We start from the raw sequence: 20,485 nt of genomic DNA, 5'->3' as shown, positions 1-20,485 counted from the left end.
AACTCGTGCGGCGAGTTGGCGGAGGGGCCCGCTGAATTACACGTCCGGTTTCCCCAGTGGGTTTGCGAAGCTGTAAGGAAAGTTGAACGTTTCAGCGGGATTCCGCCAGCAGTTCCATGTGGCGAGAGTCTAGCTCTGCTCGGATTCTAATTTTCCGAAATGCATCTGAAGTTTGTAGACAGACGGCTTTCTCGCTGAGGAGCCGACGTGGTGATTTGAAGCGATTTGAGAAGGGCTCTGAGCTGTTGCTGTGCCGGCCAAGGCTCCGGTACTGCACGGAGTTGAGGGTGGGCACTGCCTGCTGTGCAAGGAGCCTTCCCGACATCTGCTGCTGTTCTGCGCAGCTGGACGGGGGCCACGTGGAGCTTCTGGCAGGATCCACCCTGTGTCTTCAGCAGATAGTAAAGACAAATTGGGATTTGTTGTGTCAGGTGGCTTGTCCCTTTCTGGTGTGGCTGTCACGCTGCTTGCTAGCAGCCATGCGGGAGAGCCTTTAAACTGGAACGTGAGGTTATTTTTCCTCATTTTACTTCCCGTATTTTAGGTCGGAGAACTTCAGTGTTATTTTTTTTCTACTGTAAAAACGTTCACAAGGTGTTGTTTCTGGGACAATTAGCTTAACATAAAACTTAAAAGCATCAGTGGAAACCATCAGACGTGAGCCCAGTAGCGGCATATATATATTTTCTAAAGCCTCGGTGTCTCGGTGCTCATTTTGAAACCAGGGAAAAAAAACGCGATGGAAAATATCAGCGTGTGAAAGAAAAAAGCAATTTGTTTAGCACCTTTCAGGTGACAAAACTGTGCTCTGCCTGACTCAGTAATACGGGTGATCCGGCACGCGTGCCGGTGGGACGTCGTGCCACGAAGCAAAGATCGGTACTGTCGTCACCTTCAGGGCACAAACCAAGCCCTTTTTGCTGTGATTTCCTATTGACCGAATGTCCCTGTTTTTTTTTTTTTTTTTTTCCTATGAAAAGGGCTTTCCTGATCAGTCTACTGCACGCAAGATAAAGAGGAGCTGTTCTGATCAGAGTTTGTCGTGCTGTGGGAACGCGTGTGTTCTCCAGTGGTACAGACTCCTCCTGTGTAGTGGAATGCATGCAGTGCAGTGTAAAATCCGTGCAAGAAAAACTGGGTCCCTGACCAATTTTTCTCTTAGCCAGAGCAGCTAACCAACTGTCTGTCTGCTCGCTGTGTACGTGCACGCATGTGTTGTACTCTAGCCTTCTACAAGATTAGAGCATTTATATCATTGTGTATACAGGTACAAATGATATCTATGATCATACGGAAATAGAAATATTTATTTTTTTCTGGCTATTCAGTTCACTTGCCTTAATTATGTAACTAGCCACGTGCTTTGCTGCAACTTTAACTTTTGCATTTCCCAGCTCGTTTTTATGTTGCACGTAATATAGGCGTTTTTATTTTCTTGCTGAGTATTTTTAAATGTAACACACATACTTAAGCGTCTCATCAGTAGAGTTCTGTGTGAGAGCACGATTTGTGTTTAAACGACTTGAGATGCAAATTTGAATAGGCTCAGCGTTCCATCAGAACCCTCTCATTTGAGGGCTGCTGACCTTGCTCACATCAATGGATCATTCATTCAAGGAGCAGAAAAGGTCTTTTTTGGTGCGAGGAGTACAGCCTTGCCTGTTTGCTGCTGTGGTTTTGCTCACGATGACTTACCGTCTCGTGCAGAGTTAGGACACGAGTTTGGTCTTAAGGAGACTGCTAATATCTTATTTGTATTGAAATATCTGCTTGAATGCTTGTGGAAAAAGAACGTATACTTCTTGCTCTCGGTGGCATCCAAAGGCAAACGGTATTAAGGTATTTCATCGTTTTTATAGGAGCGCAAAAAGTTTTTTAATTTTCCAGGAAAAGAACTATATGCATATACAAATGTGACCTTTTAACATAGCGGAGCGCTCAGAGGCGTAGGCATCTGTCCTGGCTGATCTCACTGCAGCGGCGTGTCTCAAATATGTTATTTTTCCACTTGCTGTGGGGGAGTAACATGGAATTGTATTGCCCCGAGGAGCTCATCGCAGGTCAGGGTGATTTCCTTCGTGCAGACAGGTGGACAGTTGTGTGTGTCATGGGGTAAGAAGCGAGAGGCAGAGCTGTAAATGATATGCCCCTGTGGGGGGAGCGGCTAATATTTGCGTTTGAGTGCAGGGTGTGTATTTTTTTGATGCTACGGGTGTGGTCCGATGACAAAGAGAAAATTTTTAAACCTACCCCGTCCTTTTCCACATTTGCAGAGTTTCCCCATTAGTTCCCCGGGGGCCTGTGATCGAGGAAGCCAAATCTGTGACATCGTACCTCGCTTTTCACTCACTGATCGAACAGCAATCTTTCTATGACTTAATAGAAACGTCACTCTTTATGATAAAGAAACTTATTATATTGTTTTGCTGATATTTTTCTAAAGATTCATATGTACGTTGATGTACTTATATGCGTATTGTTGTCTTTTTGACCGTGGTTAACTCTGTTCTCTGTCTGTATTTTTTAGGACCCTTGAAACCAGAAATTACCGTAACTTACATTGCTGTTTCAGCTATATTCTTTAACAGCGGACTCTCACTAAAAACAGAGGTACTGTAATTTCTCATTGCTTCGTCTTTATTTTGCTTTAAAAGTTCTGTGTTGCTTTCCATCAAGTTTGAACGTAACTGATATGCTTAATTTCCGTGCCGTTTTTGTCAATGCTGGGTGATGGCCAACAAGAGGAGATCAAAATTAGACCTTTGTGTAACAATGCCTCCATTTCACGTGGTAGTGAGCATGAGTAAATTTCATCCGTCCGTAGAGACTTGGCTTAATTTTGCAGAGCTTTGACTAAATCGAAGCGCTGAGCGCGATTTTGAGTGCAGAAGACTGGATCTGCGCCCCGCACGCGTGCCAACTCGTATCGGAGTGAGACCAGGAGGCTTTTCCTTCCCATTCTGCATCTGTTTCCTCACTTCTCAGTTTAGGTACGACCCAGAGAACGGTGTGAACGCTAGAGTAGGTTTGTAAGGATCTGGGTAGAGAGGGCCTTTGTAAAGTATTCACGCCTCTGGATGTGAAGAAGGGATATGAGCTCTGTCTGCCTTTCTTCTCCACCTCATCTGCCTGTGAGTTCTCAGAGTAAGACCGGAGGCGGCTAGTTACTACAGGATTGATGCAAGCAAAGATAGAGGGGCTGTAGGCTACCTTCGCAAGCAAAGATAGAGGGGGCCGTAGGCTACCTCCGCTGTGTAAGAATAGGGCAACGGCTGGTACCGACACAAAGCGCTCCTCTGCAGATGCAAGGCTGGTGTACAGGCACGAGGCCTTGGCAATCTTTACCTTAGGGATTTATCTGCGGACAGGGAGTCTTGAAATGCCCGTGCTCTGCCGTGTATCACGGGCACTGAGACTTGTTTCAATATTTATGTTGCTCATTTTTGGAAAGGAAGGTGGAGTGGAAAACCTCTCAGTGATTTGTCAAGGAGAGAAGGAGGAGAGAAATGATGGCTGCGTGCCGAGAAGAGGAGTAACCAGAGTTGAACGGAAGTGGCGGTTTCCTGGTTCCTTTTACTCAGTTGGCTGTGCTGATGTAATAGGTGATGCCGTTCAGACTGTGCTGTTGAGATAGCAGTGCCTCCCGGAAACACCGCTGTACTGTCTGCTATTGCATTGTCTTCTGGACACTGTGGGGTTTGGTTGAACAGCATATGTTAAACAGGAAAAATAAGTGTCTGTCCCTATATCACGGTTATAATGATAAGATTTTGAGTTCGGGCAGTGTTTGAATTGACGGCAGGCACTTCAGGCACTGGCACCTCTAGTTCTGCCTGGATACAGCAGAATTGAAGCAAATAACTTCAGTCAATTCTGTAGCGGCTGTTTAGAGCCTTTTAGTCTTATGTGGAAGCAGACAGAGCCGCGTCATCTACTGCCCGGAACAGTAATTCATCCTAATGTAAACAGACTACAGAGAGGCACTTTGTTTCACAGATAAGAAGGCCAAAACGTACAAAGCCTCAGTGAATTTTTCTGCTTCCGGGCTTAGGAATCCTTGCATGGAGAGAAACCAAACAAACAAGCAAATGTAAAACTTATTTCTGTTTCAGTAACTTGAATCCTTGAATTTGCAAATTCTTTCTCTTCGTGAAGCAGCTGTTTGTGAAGTTGTATTTGCGAATAGGAGCGGGATCGATAGCATAATCAGTCTCAGTTAGATTCTGCGCGCTACTATACTTCACAAAGTTTCTCCGGTTATGTGATGTGAACTGGCAGGTCCCTTGGCGACGTATCACGACCCGCTCTGAACGTGCGTTGCTTTCTTTTATCTGTGGTTCTAGGAGTAATACATCAATGGCAGTGAAGCTGGTGTTTTTGTCCAGGTAGTGCATCCCCAATCAGTTGTTTTAGAGCCATCAGTTAGGGGTGGTACTCGACCAGTGTAGCGCAGCGTTCCAGTCTCAATACAGTCTCGCACCGTATTCTGTCAAGAAGCTAAGCCTGCTTCAATTTCTGTCACGGTGGTAGAAGATAAAGAGGAAGGAAAACGGTTTGCTCGCTTTACCTTTTGCTATTGAGGCCGAGTGGTCGTATTATTAAAATACTTTGGGGCACGTTTTAATTTTTCACGGCGTGACCTAAAGTTAGTATTAGTCTGCGAATATATCTTTGTATCGGGCAAAGAAGTTGCTTTTGTTTCCGTCTCCATTAGCTCTTCGCCTTCTGTTTTGGCTGTTCTATCCCAGATAGTAGGTTAATAGACCGAAACAGCATGAAGTGAGGCAGGGCTGTGCATGTTTTAACTGAGGCCTCCTGATAAATACTGATAAACGGAATTAGGACTAACTGACATCTTTTAAGGTTGCATTTCTGGTTTTGTCTGCTGTCGAGGCGCACGCTTAAAAATGAAGTGGTACCACGCGTTCGGAAAGCGGTTGAGAAAATAATTGCCCGCGTTCAGAGAGAGCCTGTTTGTGCAATGGCCTCATTACTTTTTTGAATCTGGAGGTGTTATGCTAGGTGTATGGGTGTGATTTCTGACCGGCGATGACAAGAACACCGCAGTCTAACGCTCTTCCTCTTTTCAGTGACTGGACGGTTTGCGCTTGAGAGCGCCTCCCGTAGGGCCCCAGAAATTAAATCACATACTTGAGTTCTCCACTACAATGAGGAGCTTGAAAGGCCACTGGAAACAGCATTTGCTTTGATTTTTGCCCTGAAGAGTTTGCCCCGAGCATCTTAGTGTGACTGGATGGCAACAGGCGCTGACCGGAGGAAAGCTTGGGGAAGTTCTATGAAGGGTCTCAAACTGTGGGAAAGGAAATTCTTCCTGTTGTTCAGGAATGCTCCCAATGCCGTTGCTGAGATTTGTGCTTTTTTGAGAGAGGGTGAGTGCAGCGACGGAGGTATTTGGGACGAGCTCTTACAGATTAAGAGGACGAAGGATGCTTGTTCTATGCTCATGCGATCTAAGGATCAAATGAGATTATTAGAGACGTTTCAGGGAATCACAGAATGGTCAGGGTTGGAGGGGATCTCAAGGGTCAGGAATCTCCAACCCCCCTGCCACATGCAGGGCCACCAATCTCTCCATTTAACGTTGGACCAGGCTGCCCAGGGCCCCATACAATCTTTCCTTGAATACCTCTAGGGACGGGGCGTCCACAACCTCTCTGGGCAGCCTGTTCCAGTACCTCACCACTCTCTCTGTAAAGAATTTTTTGAAGACTGCATTTAGATTCACAAGTACCTGTTCCTGCAGTACAGCACTTATTCTTGTAGTAGGCCGGCTGCATTGCAGTTGCCTTTCTTGTTTACCGGAAGGCGTGACCAACCTTTCCCAGGTTTTGTCTTAGCTTTCGCTTTGGAAAGCATCACGCGATTTTCTTCAGATACTCTGTTCTCAAGGCATTTTTCAGTTGTAAACGTAGTCAGAAGGGAAAGGCAGCGACACTTGTATAGTACTGAAAGACTGGAGTATTTTCTACGATGCCATGGGTTCCGGTGTTGCAGTTCTGTGCGTGTGGCATGACTGTACTGTGATTGCCGGCAGACATTTATCCACTAGGAAATCTGGGGCTGGAAGCGTTTTGGGAGGATAGGGGGAGAAATAAGCAGCTTTGTTGAAATAAGACACTGGATTTGAATTTCCTCAATCGAGTTATTTACATGTGAAGATGCACTGTAATGTAGACATTTCCAGGTATCTTTTCATCTCACGTAAGGGAGAACACTAGACGTTTTATTTTTGCTTTCTTGTTGAGACAAGATGAAATAGAGTTACAGTGAAGCTGTCTGTAATACAGTAAGTACTGCGATGGCTCGTGTGAGGAAGGCCCAGTTTCTTCACGCGGAGCGATACTGGCCTCTTGAGAGCTTTATTAATTATAGAAGGGTAGTAGTTGTATCGTTCACTCAACCGAGCACCAAATGTAGTTATTGTTCATTGATAATACTGCATCAAGATGTGCATTTCAAGTCAGAACCGTATAGAACTTTGGGATATGAACAGATGCGTAGTTTTTAGTGGGAGGTTCTTTTCTCCCAAATCCAAATTTGGAAGAGAATTGTGTTTTTTTTGAAGTTAAAAAACAAACAAACAAACAGGGAGAAGGACGTGGTGCAAAGTGCTGATACTTCGAGATGTGTAATTACATCAGTATGCATTTTTTGGAGCCTAAAGCTTGTTTGCCCGTTATAAAAATTGAGTTGTCCGGAAGCTGAGAGGTGGCACGTGGAGATCAGATGCTGTGTTACCGTGCAACTTTTTATATATATATATATAAAATATATATAGTATATATACTTATATATATTTTAATGCATCTCGAGTATCAGACCGCAAGGTAGATGGAGAATCCTAGGAAACAACGTTTTGAATAAAAATGTCAGTGGTTCTTTATAGTTGCATTGCTTAATGAAAGGCGCAAGGTAGCTTGAATCAAAAGAAATGGAATTTTTGTTTCTTAAACGAGCTGAAACGTACAAGATTTTTCCCTAGGAAAACGATATAGAAGGCTCTCGGAGCGTCCCAAAAGACAGTAACAGAGAAATAACTAACAGAAGAGCCTAATGTGTAAGGGTCCTTGGTGTTCTCTCTGGCGTGCTCTTCGTGCTTTTGAGGAAAGACGCCCCGTAGCAGCAAAATTTAGTTATTTTCTCAGTCTTCTAATGACTTTTGCATCTTTTCATTTTGTTTTGGCTGTCGTAAACGTTGTACGGTCTTGGAACTCACTTTGCTTTTCTTCCTCAGCCTAATTTTGCTTTTGAATTCCTTATCTACGGCGCACTAGATCATCAAAAACTGCCACGGAATAATTATTTGCCGTTTATGTTTGTTTGTTTTTCCTTTTAAAGCCCTCCCCCACGTACAAATGAGGACTCTTAATATCAAGATCCCTTTCTCTGTGGCTCTCTCTGGGCTAGGGAAGCTTGAAATCACTCAGAAGCGCAAGTTCCCCTTCGTCTCGTTATTTGCAGTCAATAAAGCAAACAGGCCATCGGTGTAGTTAACGCGGGTTTTGAAACCCAGTGCTGAGGCTGCCTGCAGTAAAAGCTGCAGTTATGAGCTCCTCTGTTATTGAAGTGCTGGACAATTCTTTCGGAGAAACGCCCAGCAGCGGGCAGAGCTTTTATGTTGCCTGGATGCACTTGGTTATTAAAGAAGCGATCCCTAAAGGTGCCTTTTTGACATGCGCTGTCTCTGTATTCTAAAGATCACGCTAGTTTTAAAAGCATGAACGTGGTTCTACTTCATCTGTGATGACTGCAACTTGCTCTCTTTTTTTTCTTTTGCAGGAGCTGACAAGTGCTTTGATGCACGTGAAACTCCACCTTTTTGTCCAGATTTTTACACTTGTGTTCTTCCCAACAGCAATATGGCTCTTTCTTCAGCTATTATCAATCACGCCTATAAATGAATGGCTTTTAAAAGGGTATGTTTAAGCATAATAGAGTAAAATATATTTGTAGCTCTCTTCTTTGAAGGCTGCTTATTCTGCAGTGACCGTTTTAAGAAATATCGTGAGCAGATTATGCCGTTCGTTCTGCGCTTTCCTGTTGAAAACCGAGCGTGCGGAAGACTACCCTTTCAGGAACGTGGACTCATGTTTAGAAAGCCTCAGTTAGTTTTGTACGTAGGGACCTTGCAACGAGTTAGGTTTTCTCAAAACACGTTTGAAGTGATGTACCGGTCTCAAGAAAGACCGGGAGAGAAAGAGAGAAAAAAACTGAAGAAAAATAGGCGTTCTGTTTTGTTTCTAAATAGTCTGTATTGAGCAGCTCTTGTACCTGTGCAGATTTTGGGCTCGTTAGCTGCCTATAAGCTTACAAGTATCTGTAGGAGACGCTACATTGCCGTGAAAACAATGTGTGCTGAGAAGGCAAATCTGAGACCAAATCTTTTTGAAGTTAAAGTTAGTACCAGCCTGCTTAACAGCATTAGTACGTTAGGGTAATCTCAAGGTAGCAAAATAACGTTCCTTGGCTTTTGGTCAGTCATGTTAAAGGTTGTTGTTTCAAGTAAAATCATTGTTCTTGCTCTGCTAGAATCGAGGCAGGATTTTGCACAGCTGCAGCTTCAACTGCTGAAGCGGGAGTGAGAAGTAGTTCTCGTGCTTTTTCTTATGTGCGCTACTTCTTATCCTGTCTCTCTTTCTTCACTTTTGTTTCTGATGTTTTAGGCCTGTGTTTTTAAGCGCACAAGTGTACCTGTATGGGGATACACGCGCACCTGTGAAATTCCGTATAGAAATATCTTTGTCCTAATGGTGCACAGCTGCAGTTTTTATTTCCTACAAGTATTGTAGCGCCCAAACGAAGACAGGGATTTTGGCAAAGCTATATCCTCGTCGCGTATGTATGTTCATTGCATTCTGTAGCGGGAAGTGGCCGATTGTCTCCCAGAGGCCTGAAAAAACAGACGTAGGCTCCCAAGGGCGTTCAGCTCCCTTTTAGCAGGGTGGCTCCCTCGGGGCCTGCGGTTCTGCAATACTCTCCACACCGGGTTTTGCCTACAGGGCGCAGTCAAGCCCACGGCTAGTTTGTTCCCTGCCAGACTTCAGCGTGAACGGTAGATTCTTTCATCCTTCACAGCGGTCTGTTTGCTGTGCTAGCGAGAGGCCATTTCAGATGTTAGCAGTTTTTCATCTCTCTTTCTACAGTTCATTTTGTTTTTCTCTACACGTGGGGTGGTATTAGAAGGTTAGTTCCGCAGTTACCTTAAAATAGATTGAAAAGAAGAGGAACCGACAGCACTCTGCCCCTCTTTGCTGTTCACTTTTTAAACTGTCTTCATTTTGCATTGAGAGGATGTCTTTGAAAAGAAGCGTGATGCAGCTTGTTAGTGGTCGTGCAGGTTCACCTCTTGATGTCGTTCCTAGCGTATAGCGCTTAAGGCATGAGACGCAAAGATCTAGCACAGGAAACAGTTTGGTAGGTCCACAACTAAAATATGTGAACTCTGAGTTTAGCACTCGGTTGTCTGCAGCGTAAAACACTTATTATTTCTGACCCTTCAGCAAGGGCTTATGCCCCGACGTTAGTGCTTACGATGCCGCCTGAACGAGTGACCGTTAGCAGACTTTATGTGCTGCTGGCGTTGCGTTTAGCCAATATTAAGGTCGAAAAAAAACAGTCGGGCTATTTGCACACATTTTATATGCCTGATTAAAAACAGTGCCATTTACTGGACTATTGGACCATGATTTTTTTTTTTAAATAAAAGACATTTAGAACCATAGCTTGATGATGCTGTTTATTTTGTTAAATTCTCAAGGCATTATTTCCAGTTTGAGAGCATTTACAGCTATTTGTGGTATTAAGCCTTTCTCCTCTAATAGCGTGGAAAATTCCCATCAGCTGACTTGAATGTACTCGTACACCTTTCCTATCTCTCTGAGTAACTTTGAACTTTATCTGTCCTTATTAGTGCAGGTGAAAAGTTCAAGGAGCTGACTGCCAAATGACCGCATAGAAGAGAGGTTACGTTATCCCAGGCAGTATAAGGGATGGCTGCAGAAACGGCCATTTGTCTGCCGATAGTTAGAGGGACACAGTAAACTTCCCGGACCATTTCTTTTTCCCGTTTTTCTCTTCTGTTCAATGCGAAGTTATCCTGCTAAGCACCGACAACTCCCTGCTTACGTAGGCTTGACCAAAAGCTGAACATCCCACGTATTTCCAAGGTGATGCTAAGTGCTTCATGGATTCGGATATACACGATGCTTACGCCGCTGCCTTTCTTCTCCACAGTGTCTTAGCTGACAAACTGATCCCTTCCGCTGTCATTTCCTTATTTCTTCTATTTAAGCTGTTTGTTTATTTACGGCATATTAATGGCTCCGTAATATTTTCCCTGTTTCTCCCTGCATTTCAAGCTTCTGTTCGCTGTAGCTTTTGGACACTTAGTTTTTGGAAATGAGCTAACAGACACGTACAGAGTAGTAACGTGGGTGAAAAAAGGAATACGGGAAATATAAAACGATTTATGTGCTTATTTCTTCTTTTTGTAGTAGCTGATGACAAACAAGGTAGCGGAAACCTAGAAATAGCGGCATGGTTCTTCTCACCTTTCTTAGCTGTCAGTAGTTTCGTCGGTGAACTGTCTTCTTAAAGAAGAGCAGCTTTCTCACCATTTCATTCATTTTTTTCCTCCCAGCGTCTGCATGTCAGGATGCTATCAATTTACCTACGTCAGAACACACAATGTAATAATCGCCTTTGAGTCAAATGCGTAGCTATCTTTGTTAATGCTAGATACAACGTTGCAGGCGGGAAAGTGAAGCCAGAGAAGTTAAAGTTCTTTTTGGTAAACGGTTTCGTGACTCTTCACAGTGGCGTTTGCAGAACCACGGAATGTCAGGGCTGATAAGAGCCAGCGAGGAAATTCCGGCGGTTCGTACAGGCTGGTACATTGTAACTGCAGTGCGAACTGGCCATCTATATAGTACTTTAAGGTTGCATAGAATTTCACCTGTTGTAATGCTATAATGCAATGGAAAGCACTGGAATGAAAGCAGAGTAGCAAAGTCCCAGGCTACGGCAGGTGAGGATATGCTCAAATGCAGCAGCTGCAGAAACAAAGGCAAGAAACAGCTTAGCCTCAGAAGGCTTCACGTACACAGCAGTCTCAGTGACATTTCCTCGCTTTTACTGCCAACCCTTCCGTGAGCTCTGGGAAGGGGTGGATCCTGGCTCCACCCCTTCAGGTCACTGACGTACATTGCACGCGCCTGAGCTCCCCTGAGTCTGCCCTGCCTTTCCACCAGGCTCTCCATCACCTGTTCAGGCTGTGTCTCGCATTTCTGCTACACTCCACCCTTTCTTGGCATAAACCCCCGATTGAGTAGGTTACAGGTAATCCCTTTGCGTTACAATGATGCATGAGTTTGGCAGCCGTGTACAGGCCCGCTGTCACACGTAACGTGGTGTGGGCGGGGGGCCTTTCCTCGGGTAACAGCCCCGCTGACCTGTCTTGGGACTTCCTTTCATTTTTTTTTTTTTAACTTATTGTATTATTCATAGGGGATTTGAAGCTTTCAGATCTTCCGGTTGGATGCAAGTCTGCTTGACTTTTTTCTTATTCCCATTTAACTGAGATCCAGGGGTTCTGTTGATGTTACTTTTCTTTCTCTTCTAATGATATGGTTTTTAATTTTAGAGGGTAAGTGCCATTTGAGGATAACATAGTTTGCCCCGTCAGAGGCACTGTTCCATTTTCCCGTTGTCCGATGCGAGCCTTTGCAAAGCTGATTTACGTCTTTCAATCTGTCCTTGGAGTAATGGTACACGTTTAAAGTCGGTAGTAGCTGTCACGCTGCGGTGCATGTTGCTACTACTCTTTTCTCAGTTGTCAAAAATGTTTGATCTCACTTAATTGAATATTCACTCATCTTGGAAGGTTTTTTCATAATAGAGTCATTGTTCCTTATAGTTCCTATTGTTCAGTAACTTTGCATAGCGCACAACCACGGGGAACCCCGCGGTTGTCTGATACAGCCTGTTTTTAAGAAAATCTATCCTAAATAAGTATACTGCTGCCACACCCACCTGGCTCACCAAATGCTATATATCGCTATATCACATTGAAAAAGCACAGCAATAAAAGGAGCGTAGAAAGTTTTAGGTTGCAGTAAGTGAAGACTCGCTCAATTACAGCAGCTGTGGACACAAAAATAAAGAATCTACTTACCCTCCAAAGGTCTCTGGCACACAAAGATCTCCACCTAAATACCCTCGCCTCCCCTGCCACCCCTTATATGAGATCTGGGAAGGGGTGGGTCCTGGCTCCACCCCTTTCGGTCACTCAAGTACATCGCATGCACCTGAGCTCCTTAGGTTAGCTCTGCCTTCCCAGCAGGTGCTATATCTTTGTTTCAGGTTGTATCTCAGCGGTTCTGCTACTCCTGTAAGGAACATAATGTTTTTTTTTCTTGTTTTTAGGTTGCAGACTGTAGGTTGTATGCCACCTCCCGTGTCATCTGCAGTAATTTTAACCAAAGCTGTTGGTGGGAATGAGGTGAGTGTTCTTTGACTTTATTTCTGTAAAAAACAGAAAAAATAAAAGCTTAGGAAAGTAGTTGTTTAAGGTTGAAATTGTCTTCTAAAATCTCTTAAATTGAAGTGTAATTATTGTGTTTGTATCAGACAAGGAAAATGGTGATGTTATATTTGACGGCGTTGGTCAAGCTGACAGAAGCTCAATTTTTTGAAGTGACCGAAAGGTTTCTGTTAGAAATTGGGGTTTAGCTTGTTTCTATTTGTTACTGCACTGTAAGTCCTAACTGTATAACTTTTCGTTGCTGCGTACCGATTATGTAATAGATCGTGAACTTAGTGGGGGAAGAACTACCTTTGTGGTTATTGTCTGAACGGCCTTTATGATTAAGGGGCCCTATTGCGGGAGTTTATCAAACCGCAAATGTGGAAAGATCACAGATACGAGAAGTTATTCAGGTCTTAAAATGTCGTGAGAGTGTGTTACTAAAGTTCTGGGAACTCTGAGTTCTTGGTCAGTGACGTAGGGTAAATATCTCAGCAGAAAGGAAACGCCAGTATCGTGGTAGTCTGTGCAAAACCTGGTCATGTTACATTTCTTCCTTGAAGTGGGATGTGCTGATGTCAGTTGTGCTGTTTCTTTCTGTATTGAATGCCGTTTTCAGGAGCACCAGGTGGTTAGTGTTTAGGAAACGAATGCGGGTGAGATAATTAACGAGGTTCTTTTCTTTAGATTTACGTCCTTATAACTGCAGAAGCTGGACAAAAGGTATTGGGTGAGGAAGGGAGAGAAGGGCACTCAGGAGGCTGGTTTTTAACGCTAAGGTTTTTGAGGTGCTGTTGTAGACTCCTGGAGCTAAATTTTAATTCAGCTATAGAGCTCTTCTGCGCGAGGTTGGGTGAATCGCGTTGTTAAAATATGGCCATTAGTTGCGTCCTTCTCATTTTCTGAGTTCAGGCACTCGGGACCGATTAATGTCGGCTTTGAAAACAGACGGTAGCCCTGAAATAGATTGAAGTTGTATTTTGTACTGACAAAGTGCTCTTTAATTGCTCTATCTTCTGAAGAGGGACCCCACGCGTCTCAAGTCAAGCATCTCTAATTCCGGGTAAGCCTGATGCGTAGCACTGCCTACGTGCTACCTGAACACAAGGACAGTAAAATATTCTGCTTTAGATGCTGTTAAGTGGATTAATTAGTTTAAGGAAATTCTTCTTAATAACGGGGCAGTAATAATGTTGAGCAAAAGAAGTAAGTTGCGTTTAGTTATGATTCTAGAGCTAGGTGCTGTAGATGATACCAAAATGCCACGTAGCGACCGGCGTGGATGGAACCAGCTACAGATTGAGCAGCAGTTCAGCGTTAGCAGTGCGTCTTTTCTATGCTTGCAAGAAAGAGAAGACTCTCTGTGGAAAAAAATAAGGTGCGATGCGTTGGTAGAAGTCAGTACGATAGAGCGTCTGTGTGCGGGGGTGAGGGAAGTCACCTCTTGACGATTAGTGTTTGTTTTTATGCCGTAATAGTCTTTTGGTGTGGGGTTTGCGTCTGTTTTACAGCAGCTGCAAAGCAGACGTTCTGTCACGTGACGTTTGGGTAGTCATTGTGTATGTTGCCGATAGAGTAAGCTCAAACCTTTAGTTCTTCTGTGCTAAACCGGTGTTGGTGGAATGTAAAAGTATGTAGTTCTTCAGTTTTTACAGATGGTTGTTAACAGGGGGGTGAATCAAGAACTGGGTACCGGGAATTCTCAATCAGCCTCTAGGAATACAGGACGTTGAATGGACTCTGATCCTGGCAGGTCTCATCCAAGTCGGGTTATGTGTTGAAGATATGCGGAAGAGAAACAGCCGTTAAATGTGCTTGCTGTAAATGAAGTATGTGGCAAAATTATCGCTGCCCAGCGCTAGTGGATTTTGGAAATAGGATGCTTCTAAGCTTCATCCTTTGTGCTAGGGGAGGAGAGCCTCTTATCGTTCCTTGCCGCATCTCACCTAAGCTGTTGCCGCTATCTTTATTTTCTGACGTGAGCAGAATGATGCATTTTTTTCCTATTTTAATTGACATTAATTTTCAGAGATGAAGAAGCATTTAAACATGGGAGTCGACTATAGAAGTGGGATAGTGCTGTCAGAACATTTGTTAATAACCTCTAAACTGCTTTTGCTTCATCAGCTGTTCCCCTTACCTACAGAGATAGAATTTTTTTTTTTTTCAAAGGGTGTACAATGTAACGTGAAGGTAAATGAGCTTGCTCAGAAGCAACGTAATGAAGAAGCACCAAGTGAGCTAGTTAGTTTGCGAGGTGTCCGTCCGCTGCAGAGTAATGGCACGGTGAGTGAGAGCTCGACAGACGTCTCGAAACGTAGTAGGTGGGAACTATGCTGATGGACCGCTACGGCAGCACAGAGGGTTTTAGGCCGTATTTCAGTTGTAGTGACTATCGAAAGTCAGCGTGGATGCTTGGAAATTCTAAGGGAACCATCAAGTACGGAGCATCCAAGTGCCAGCGGCATGGTAGAACGAGCACTTGCAGGGCTGACGCGTGGTTTATAGCTTCACCTCTGTCACAAATTCATTGGGTAAAACTGCGTAGGGGAGCGAGTGTATTCGTTTAGCGGCAATTGATACGGGCCACTTCTTTATGCAGCGGTAGAAGATGGGGACTGAAAAGCGTTACGCATGCTGCACTTATCATTCTGGGGCAGGACGATAGAGTATTTGGCCTAGTGCGTAAAAGAGCATCTACGTTGCTTTGTATCGGTTTGATATTACTGCATGCCAGTAGTTGAACTGGGTTGGGAGATGATAGGAAGTTAAGCTTGATTGTGAATCTTATGTGATCTGTTTTTAAGTTTGATGCGTTCCACAGGACACAAAAGAAAATGGTTCTGTTTTTCTGGCTAAAATAGGTGTAGTTAGCAGAGCTGTTCCTAAGAATTATCCAATTATCCTTTTGTTTTTTACTGTTTCAGAAGGTAGGGGTGGGGGATTGTTTTTAGCCGTGCTTGGACTAAGAGTCGTGTTATAACTCCGTGACTAGTATCAGCTATACAGGCTATTAGCGTTTGTTTTCCTGACGCTTCAAATGCGATATATCAGAGAAGTGTTTAAGCTACGTGTCCTCTTGACGTGCTCTCTGGTTTCTTGAGCAGTGGAAGAGTCGCTTAGGAGCATAAATGAAGTAGTATGTGTAGGGAAAAATCCATCTCTTTCCACGTATCATTTGTATGACTTTGATGTAAAGAGAGAAGGTAAAAGTGTAAACTAGTTTTGGCAGGCCCCAGTCAGGTTTTCCTGGATAAGACCAGGAAACATCTCACTATATATATATATATATACACACACATAAGGAAAAAAGTATGAAGTTACAAAACCAGAAGGTGAACCTTGGCAACATTGCTGTGAAGTCAGAAGAAAGATAGATGTATCTAAAAATATCTGAAGCTCTTTGGACTGTCTTCCTGCACAGTAACCTTTTAAAAAGTAAAAAAAGAGAATGGTAAATAGAAGCTGTGGCAGTTTGTGAGTCACCCCCCGATGCATCAGCCTATAGTGCTTGCCCTTAGAAGGTTACACAAACAGTTATTTCGTAATGTTCAAGATCTTGAAATGAACCACGTGTGCTGGTGTCTGAGGATCTGGATTCTTGTCTAAATATGTCATAACTCGCTGCCACAGTAACCTGAAGTTTCATTTTCACACTGTGCTTAACCTAAACTTAATACTATATTTGGTTTAAGGAGTGTCCCCTCTCACTCTACTTTTTACATGGACCCTGTCAAGTGCAAAAACCCAAATGTGAACTCTTGAAATTGTTGTCTAAGTTATGAATTGTCTACTCACATAGCTTAAGTACTTCCAGATGAAACCTTAACTAACTATCTAACAGCATAAGTGTAAGTCCCTGGGAAACGTACACAAGTTGCAGGACAATTTTAGGGAAAGTATCGGTATTTTACACGTACCACTATTCAGACATAACTGCATAGGCATAGCCATTATATGCACATGGGAGCTGTTACGCTACTGAACTCGCCTCCTCTATTTTTTAGTCAGTCTTTTTTTTTTTATTTGTCCCGAGTCTTCTTTTTGTCCTTACCGTGCTTTGAGCAGATGGCTTTTATTTTAGTACCCACTGACGCTTGCCTTCTTTTTTCTGCAAATGGCAAAGGCATTTAGTATTTGTCAGTGCGTGGGAATAGTCCAGATTATTACTTACAATTATCATCCCTATAAGCTGCCTCAGTAACGACTGCAGCAGAAATCTTTAGAGTTTCTCATCCTCTTCTCAAGTCTTCAGTAACCCAAAGTGGTTGTGAGCGCCTTTTACTTTTTCCTCCGCTCTCATTTATCACCAGTAGCTCTGAAACAGATTCACAGTTCAAAGCAGAAGTAGTTACCAAGAGCATTCCTTCCGGCTCATATTCAGGAGAAGCGAGCTCAGGTTAATGAGGGGGTTTCTGAAATCCCTGCACTCGAGCACTCCAATTCTTTGCTGGTGCGTGTGTGTGTCTATCTTCAGATTTATACAGCATCTTTTAAGAGCAGCTCACTTATCACAGTTCCATAGCCAACAAAGTAGGTTTTTAACTAAAGGTTTAAGTGTGTTTCTGGTTACTACAGCTTTTAATTAAGGTTCGCGTCCCGTGGCTCGTAAAGCATCCAGTGGAAAAATCCTGTCTCCTACTCACCCGAAAGCAAGCGGGACAGACTGTCTCTCATTGTCACGAATTCTTAGGACCGCAGTTGTACTTCTGGGTGTACAACTGATAGCTCGCTCCCTGTCTTTGCTGTGAAGATCTCATTTCCATTCCTCCGCGTGTTTGAGCAAAATCCTTCCCGCTAAGCATGTAATCAGACAAGAGCTGCGATGCAAAGATGCACGGATCAAAAATGAGGAAAATGCAATTAACGCAAATAAATAATTTGGCTTCATCTCTTATCTGCACATCTTTAACACGTAGCCCGTACACATTTAGCAATCCTTTTTACATCAGGGTGCTTCTAACAACTTTGCCTTAACACAGTTGCGAAAGCCTGCTTGCTTGATTTACGCCCTAGCACCCAGGCCCTGGCCAGAAACTGCCTTGAGCCACCCCAGCCTCGTGCGTTTACAATGATACTTGCCCAACCCACCGCCGTAGATTTAACTAGGTAAGTTTTTTCCGAGGCATCGCTGTTACTCTGCTGCGGTGATGAGGGTTGGTTTTTTTTCCCCATCTATCTGTTCTGGGACATTCAGCAAAGCAGAAAGCTATTTGTGACATAAGGAAATCAGGACAGGAAAGGGTCTTGCTCTCACGCTTGGTTAAAGCTTGGTTTCTCTCTCTCGGCCTGCAGCTGATTTCTGCGTAACAACAGGGTGCAAAAGCTTACCTCATTGATCAAGGAGCACGTTATCAACCGTGTTGCCTACAGAAAGCAAGTACAGGTGCCATCTAAGTAAGAGTGGCAATGCTTGGATTTAAATACTCGCAGAGCGAGGCCTGCCGCCTACTAAAAGCGGGCCTCTGTACTCTCGCTGTTTGGTATTTATGGTTGTTTGACAAAACATTCAATCTTTTTCCAGTGAGGTATAAGAACATCACTTTCCACAGAGCTTGAAGCGGAAGACTAAGAACAGCCAAGTCCAGAAATAGGCTAAAGGTCACAGCCGTAAGAAAGTAGGAGTAATTTGTTTGCAATGATGCTTGTCACACAGCTGTAATTGCACAGTGACAGGAGGTGTAGCACAGGGGTCATTTTCTAAAAGTTGCCTTTAAGTTGCACACAGCAGGTGGCTGGGACCCAAGCCCTAGAACAAGGCCCAATCAGGTTCTGCTGTCCTTCACCTATTGGCTTACCAAAAACACACTAGTTGAATTTTAACTTGTGTTTAACGGTAGGTGAATAGGTTCAGTCATTGCACGCAATAAATGTTGGTGTTAATTCGGCGATAGCGTAGAAGACTAACCTGTCAGCGCTGCTACTTCTGTAGGCGGTTTGTCTCGATTGCTCGTGGCAGAAAATATTTCTTTTGACTTTTGTAGACATGCCTGGCTGCCTGAGGGGGGTTGGGGGGGAAATCTGGACTTCGGCATGAAGGAATAGCGCTGCACACAGTTGAGCTTAGCTGGCGGTAGCTCTGTCTGCAACCGAATGAAACAATCTTTTTGTTAAAGAAACAAAAATCCTGCAATGCTAATGCGCTGCAGCATTACTTGTCAGAAATAGCTTTTTCTATGTTTTTCTAAAGAGGTTTCAAATAATATATAAGACTGCTAACATTTTAGAATTGGAGAAATGCCTCTTAAGACCATTTGCAGCTCACTGCAGATCAGCATAATTCAAAAATGTCTATTGAGATTACATTGCTTCCCCTTCCTTAAATCTATCCCTTGGTTGTCCAAAAAGACCAAAAAAAAAAAAGCTTCCAGGTATTTATATCAGAAAAAAGTATTGTTATCTAGGACGAATATATTTACACTGGAACTAGCTGCAACCTATAGGGAAGAAAGCACTTGGGCTTCATTCCAGCATGCCAATTCAGCTTGTCAGCTTTTTCCCCTTCTTCAGCTCCCTTCTCCGATGTACACCTCAAATGCTTTCTTGTACTAAGTTCATCACAGCAAAGCATTAAAGAAGATATTGTTAAAATTGCCGTTGTCTTAAAAATGTGCTTTTTCAGTCAGCTAAATTTAGCATCCCTTCAGTAATGTTGAAGGTGTTGCTTTTCTTCTAAGATGTATTAAATGCAAACCTTTGCCAGAATCTGTGTAAAAATCAGTACCTTAAATACTACGAGAACAACCTTATCCGCATGAAGACAAAAGTAGGTAATTACTTCATCTCTGCTTTTAAAAACAGCTAAGACCAACTTACTTTTAATAGAACCCCATCCAGAAGAGAGGGTACTTGAAGGATTGGTCCAATCTTGTTTTTCAAGGGTTTTTCTAATCCTGGGGTTTTCTTAGAAGGACTTTTTGGCCAAAGGGAGTGGAGAACAGAGCAGCAAGCGCCCTCTCATTCAGAAGCATTACTTCAGGCATAAGGGTCTAGAACACATTGGCTTTTCTAGGAACCTGAAGAGATCAAGCAGCCAGTTTCTGGAAAAGCCACGCACCTCCCAAGCACCCTTTTTGACATCTAAGGCCTCCATAGCGAGGCGCTTTCCTGTTCAGATGGGAAGAGAACAGCTATTGCAAAGGCTTACACTCCTGCATTCACACAGGGAGCCCTCATGAGAGGTTAGGGGCTTTTTAGAAATAATAAAGTATGCACAAGAAGCGGATGAGTAAAGACAGCATTGAATTTATCAACTAAAACAGGCTGTTAGAATATCAGCAGAATTAACGTGCCCGTTCACATCTTACTTGCGTGAAATGCAAGGCTCCTTGCTGTAACTGGTGTCATGTTATTACACTGGAATTCCTAAGCCGCTGACATTTTAGCGTGGATTATTTGGCCAGACTCTTCTCTTGACCTCAACTCTCATAGCCTGTTGATACCATCCAGTGCATACACAGCACGCTCCGTGTAAGTTCCATCTTCAACTGCAGATTCAGAACTCTTTGAAAGGAAATTTGCATCCCTTGGGACAAAGTTACTACACAGACAACCCTTCCATTAGAGACCTAGGTTTTAACAGCGAGAACGTACTTCCAAGCACTTGACCCGTGCTTAGAACAAGTCTTTCATCATGCACCACCTTGAACACATCTCCTTCAAGCCCTCTTTCCTACACTCCAGTTTGGGAATAGGGACACCGAAAAAGCACCCACTACTCAGGAGTGCCCCAGCACCAACTTCCAGCACCAGGGTACTCTCAGTCCCTCCAAAGCTGGTGGGCTCACTTCTCAGACCCCCTCTACACAGGAGGGACAAGAAAAGAGCCACTCACAAAGCAGAACCCACCATCCCTCCCAAAAATAAAAAAAAAATATATATCTCTTTAGAGATAGTGCAAAACCCAGCCTCCAGCACCAAAAGAAAACCAAAAAAACACCC

The 20,485-nt window shown here is 43.6% G+C and overlaps 1 protein-coding gene and 2 long non-coding RNA genes across 6 annotated transcripts in view; 1 reads left to right on the top strand and 2 right to left on the bottom strand.

Moving 5' to 3' along the window:
* The first annotated feature begins 2,454 nt into the window (after positions 1–2,454).
* The window catches only part of SLC10A7 (solute carrier family 10 member 7), a 147,809-nt gene continuing 129,778 nt past the window's right edge, over positions 2,455–20,485 (top strand). For both annotated transcript variants that reach the window (XM_031553018.1, XM_031553019.1), the window contains exons 1-3: positions 2,455–2,610; positions 7,801–7,937; positions 12,445–12,520. In XM_031553018.1, the coding sequence (XP_031408878.1) occupies positions 2,470–2,610; positions 7,801–7,937; positions 12,445–12,520 (354 nt within the window). In that variant the 5' untranslated portion in view covers positions 2,455–2,469. The remainder of the gene's footprint in view (positions 2,611–7,800; positions 7,938–12,444; positions 12,521–20,485) is intronic.
* Positions 16,487–18,605, bottom strand: LOC116216537. The gene is made up of 3 exons (XR_004159478.1): positions 18,453–18,605; positions 17,191–17,364; positions 16,487–16,862 (listed from the first exon to the last, which is right to left on the bottom strand). It is a non-coding gene; the product is annotated as an uncharacterized LOC116216537 (long non-coding RNA).
* The window catches only part of LOC109367168, a 5,440-nt gene continuing 4,916 nt past the window's right edge, over positions 19,962–20,485 (bottom strand). For all 3 annotated transcript variants that reach the window (XR_004159475.1, XR_004159476.1, XR_004159477.1), the window contains one exon: positions 19,962–20,047. This is a non-coding gene — a long non-coding RNA (uncharacterized LOC109367168). The remainder of the gene's footprint in view (positions 20,048–20,485) is intronic.

The sequence above is a fragment of the Meleagris gallopavo genome, chromosome 4 (assembly GCF_000146605.3).
Source record: "Meleagris gallopavo isolate NT-WF06-2002-E0010 breed Aviagen turkey brand Nicholas breeding stock chromosome 4, Turkey_5.1, whole genome shotgun sequence".
NCBI lineage: Eukaryota > Metazoa > Chordata > Aves > Galliformes > Phasianidae > Meleagris > Meleagris gallopavo.
The sequence above is the reverse complement of the archived record's forward strand: the minus strand, read 5'-3'. Positions and strand labels throughout refer to the sequence as shown.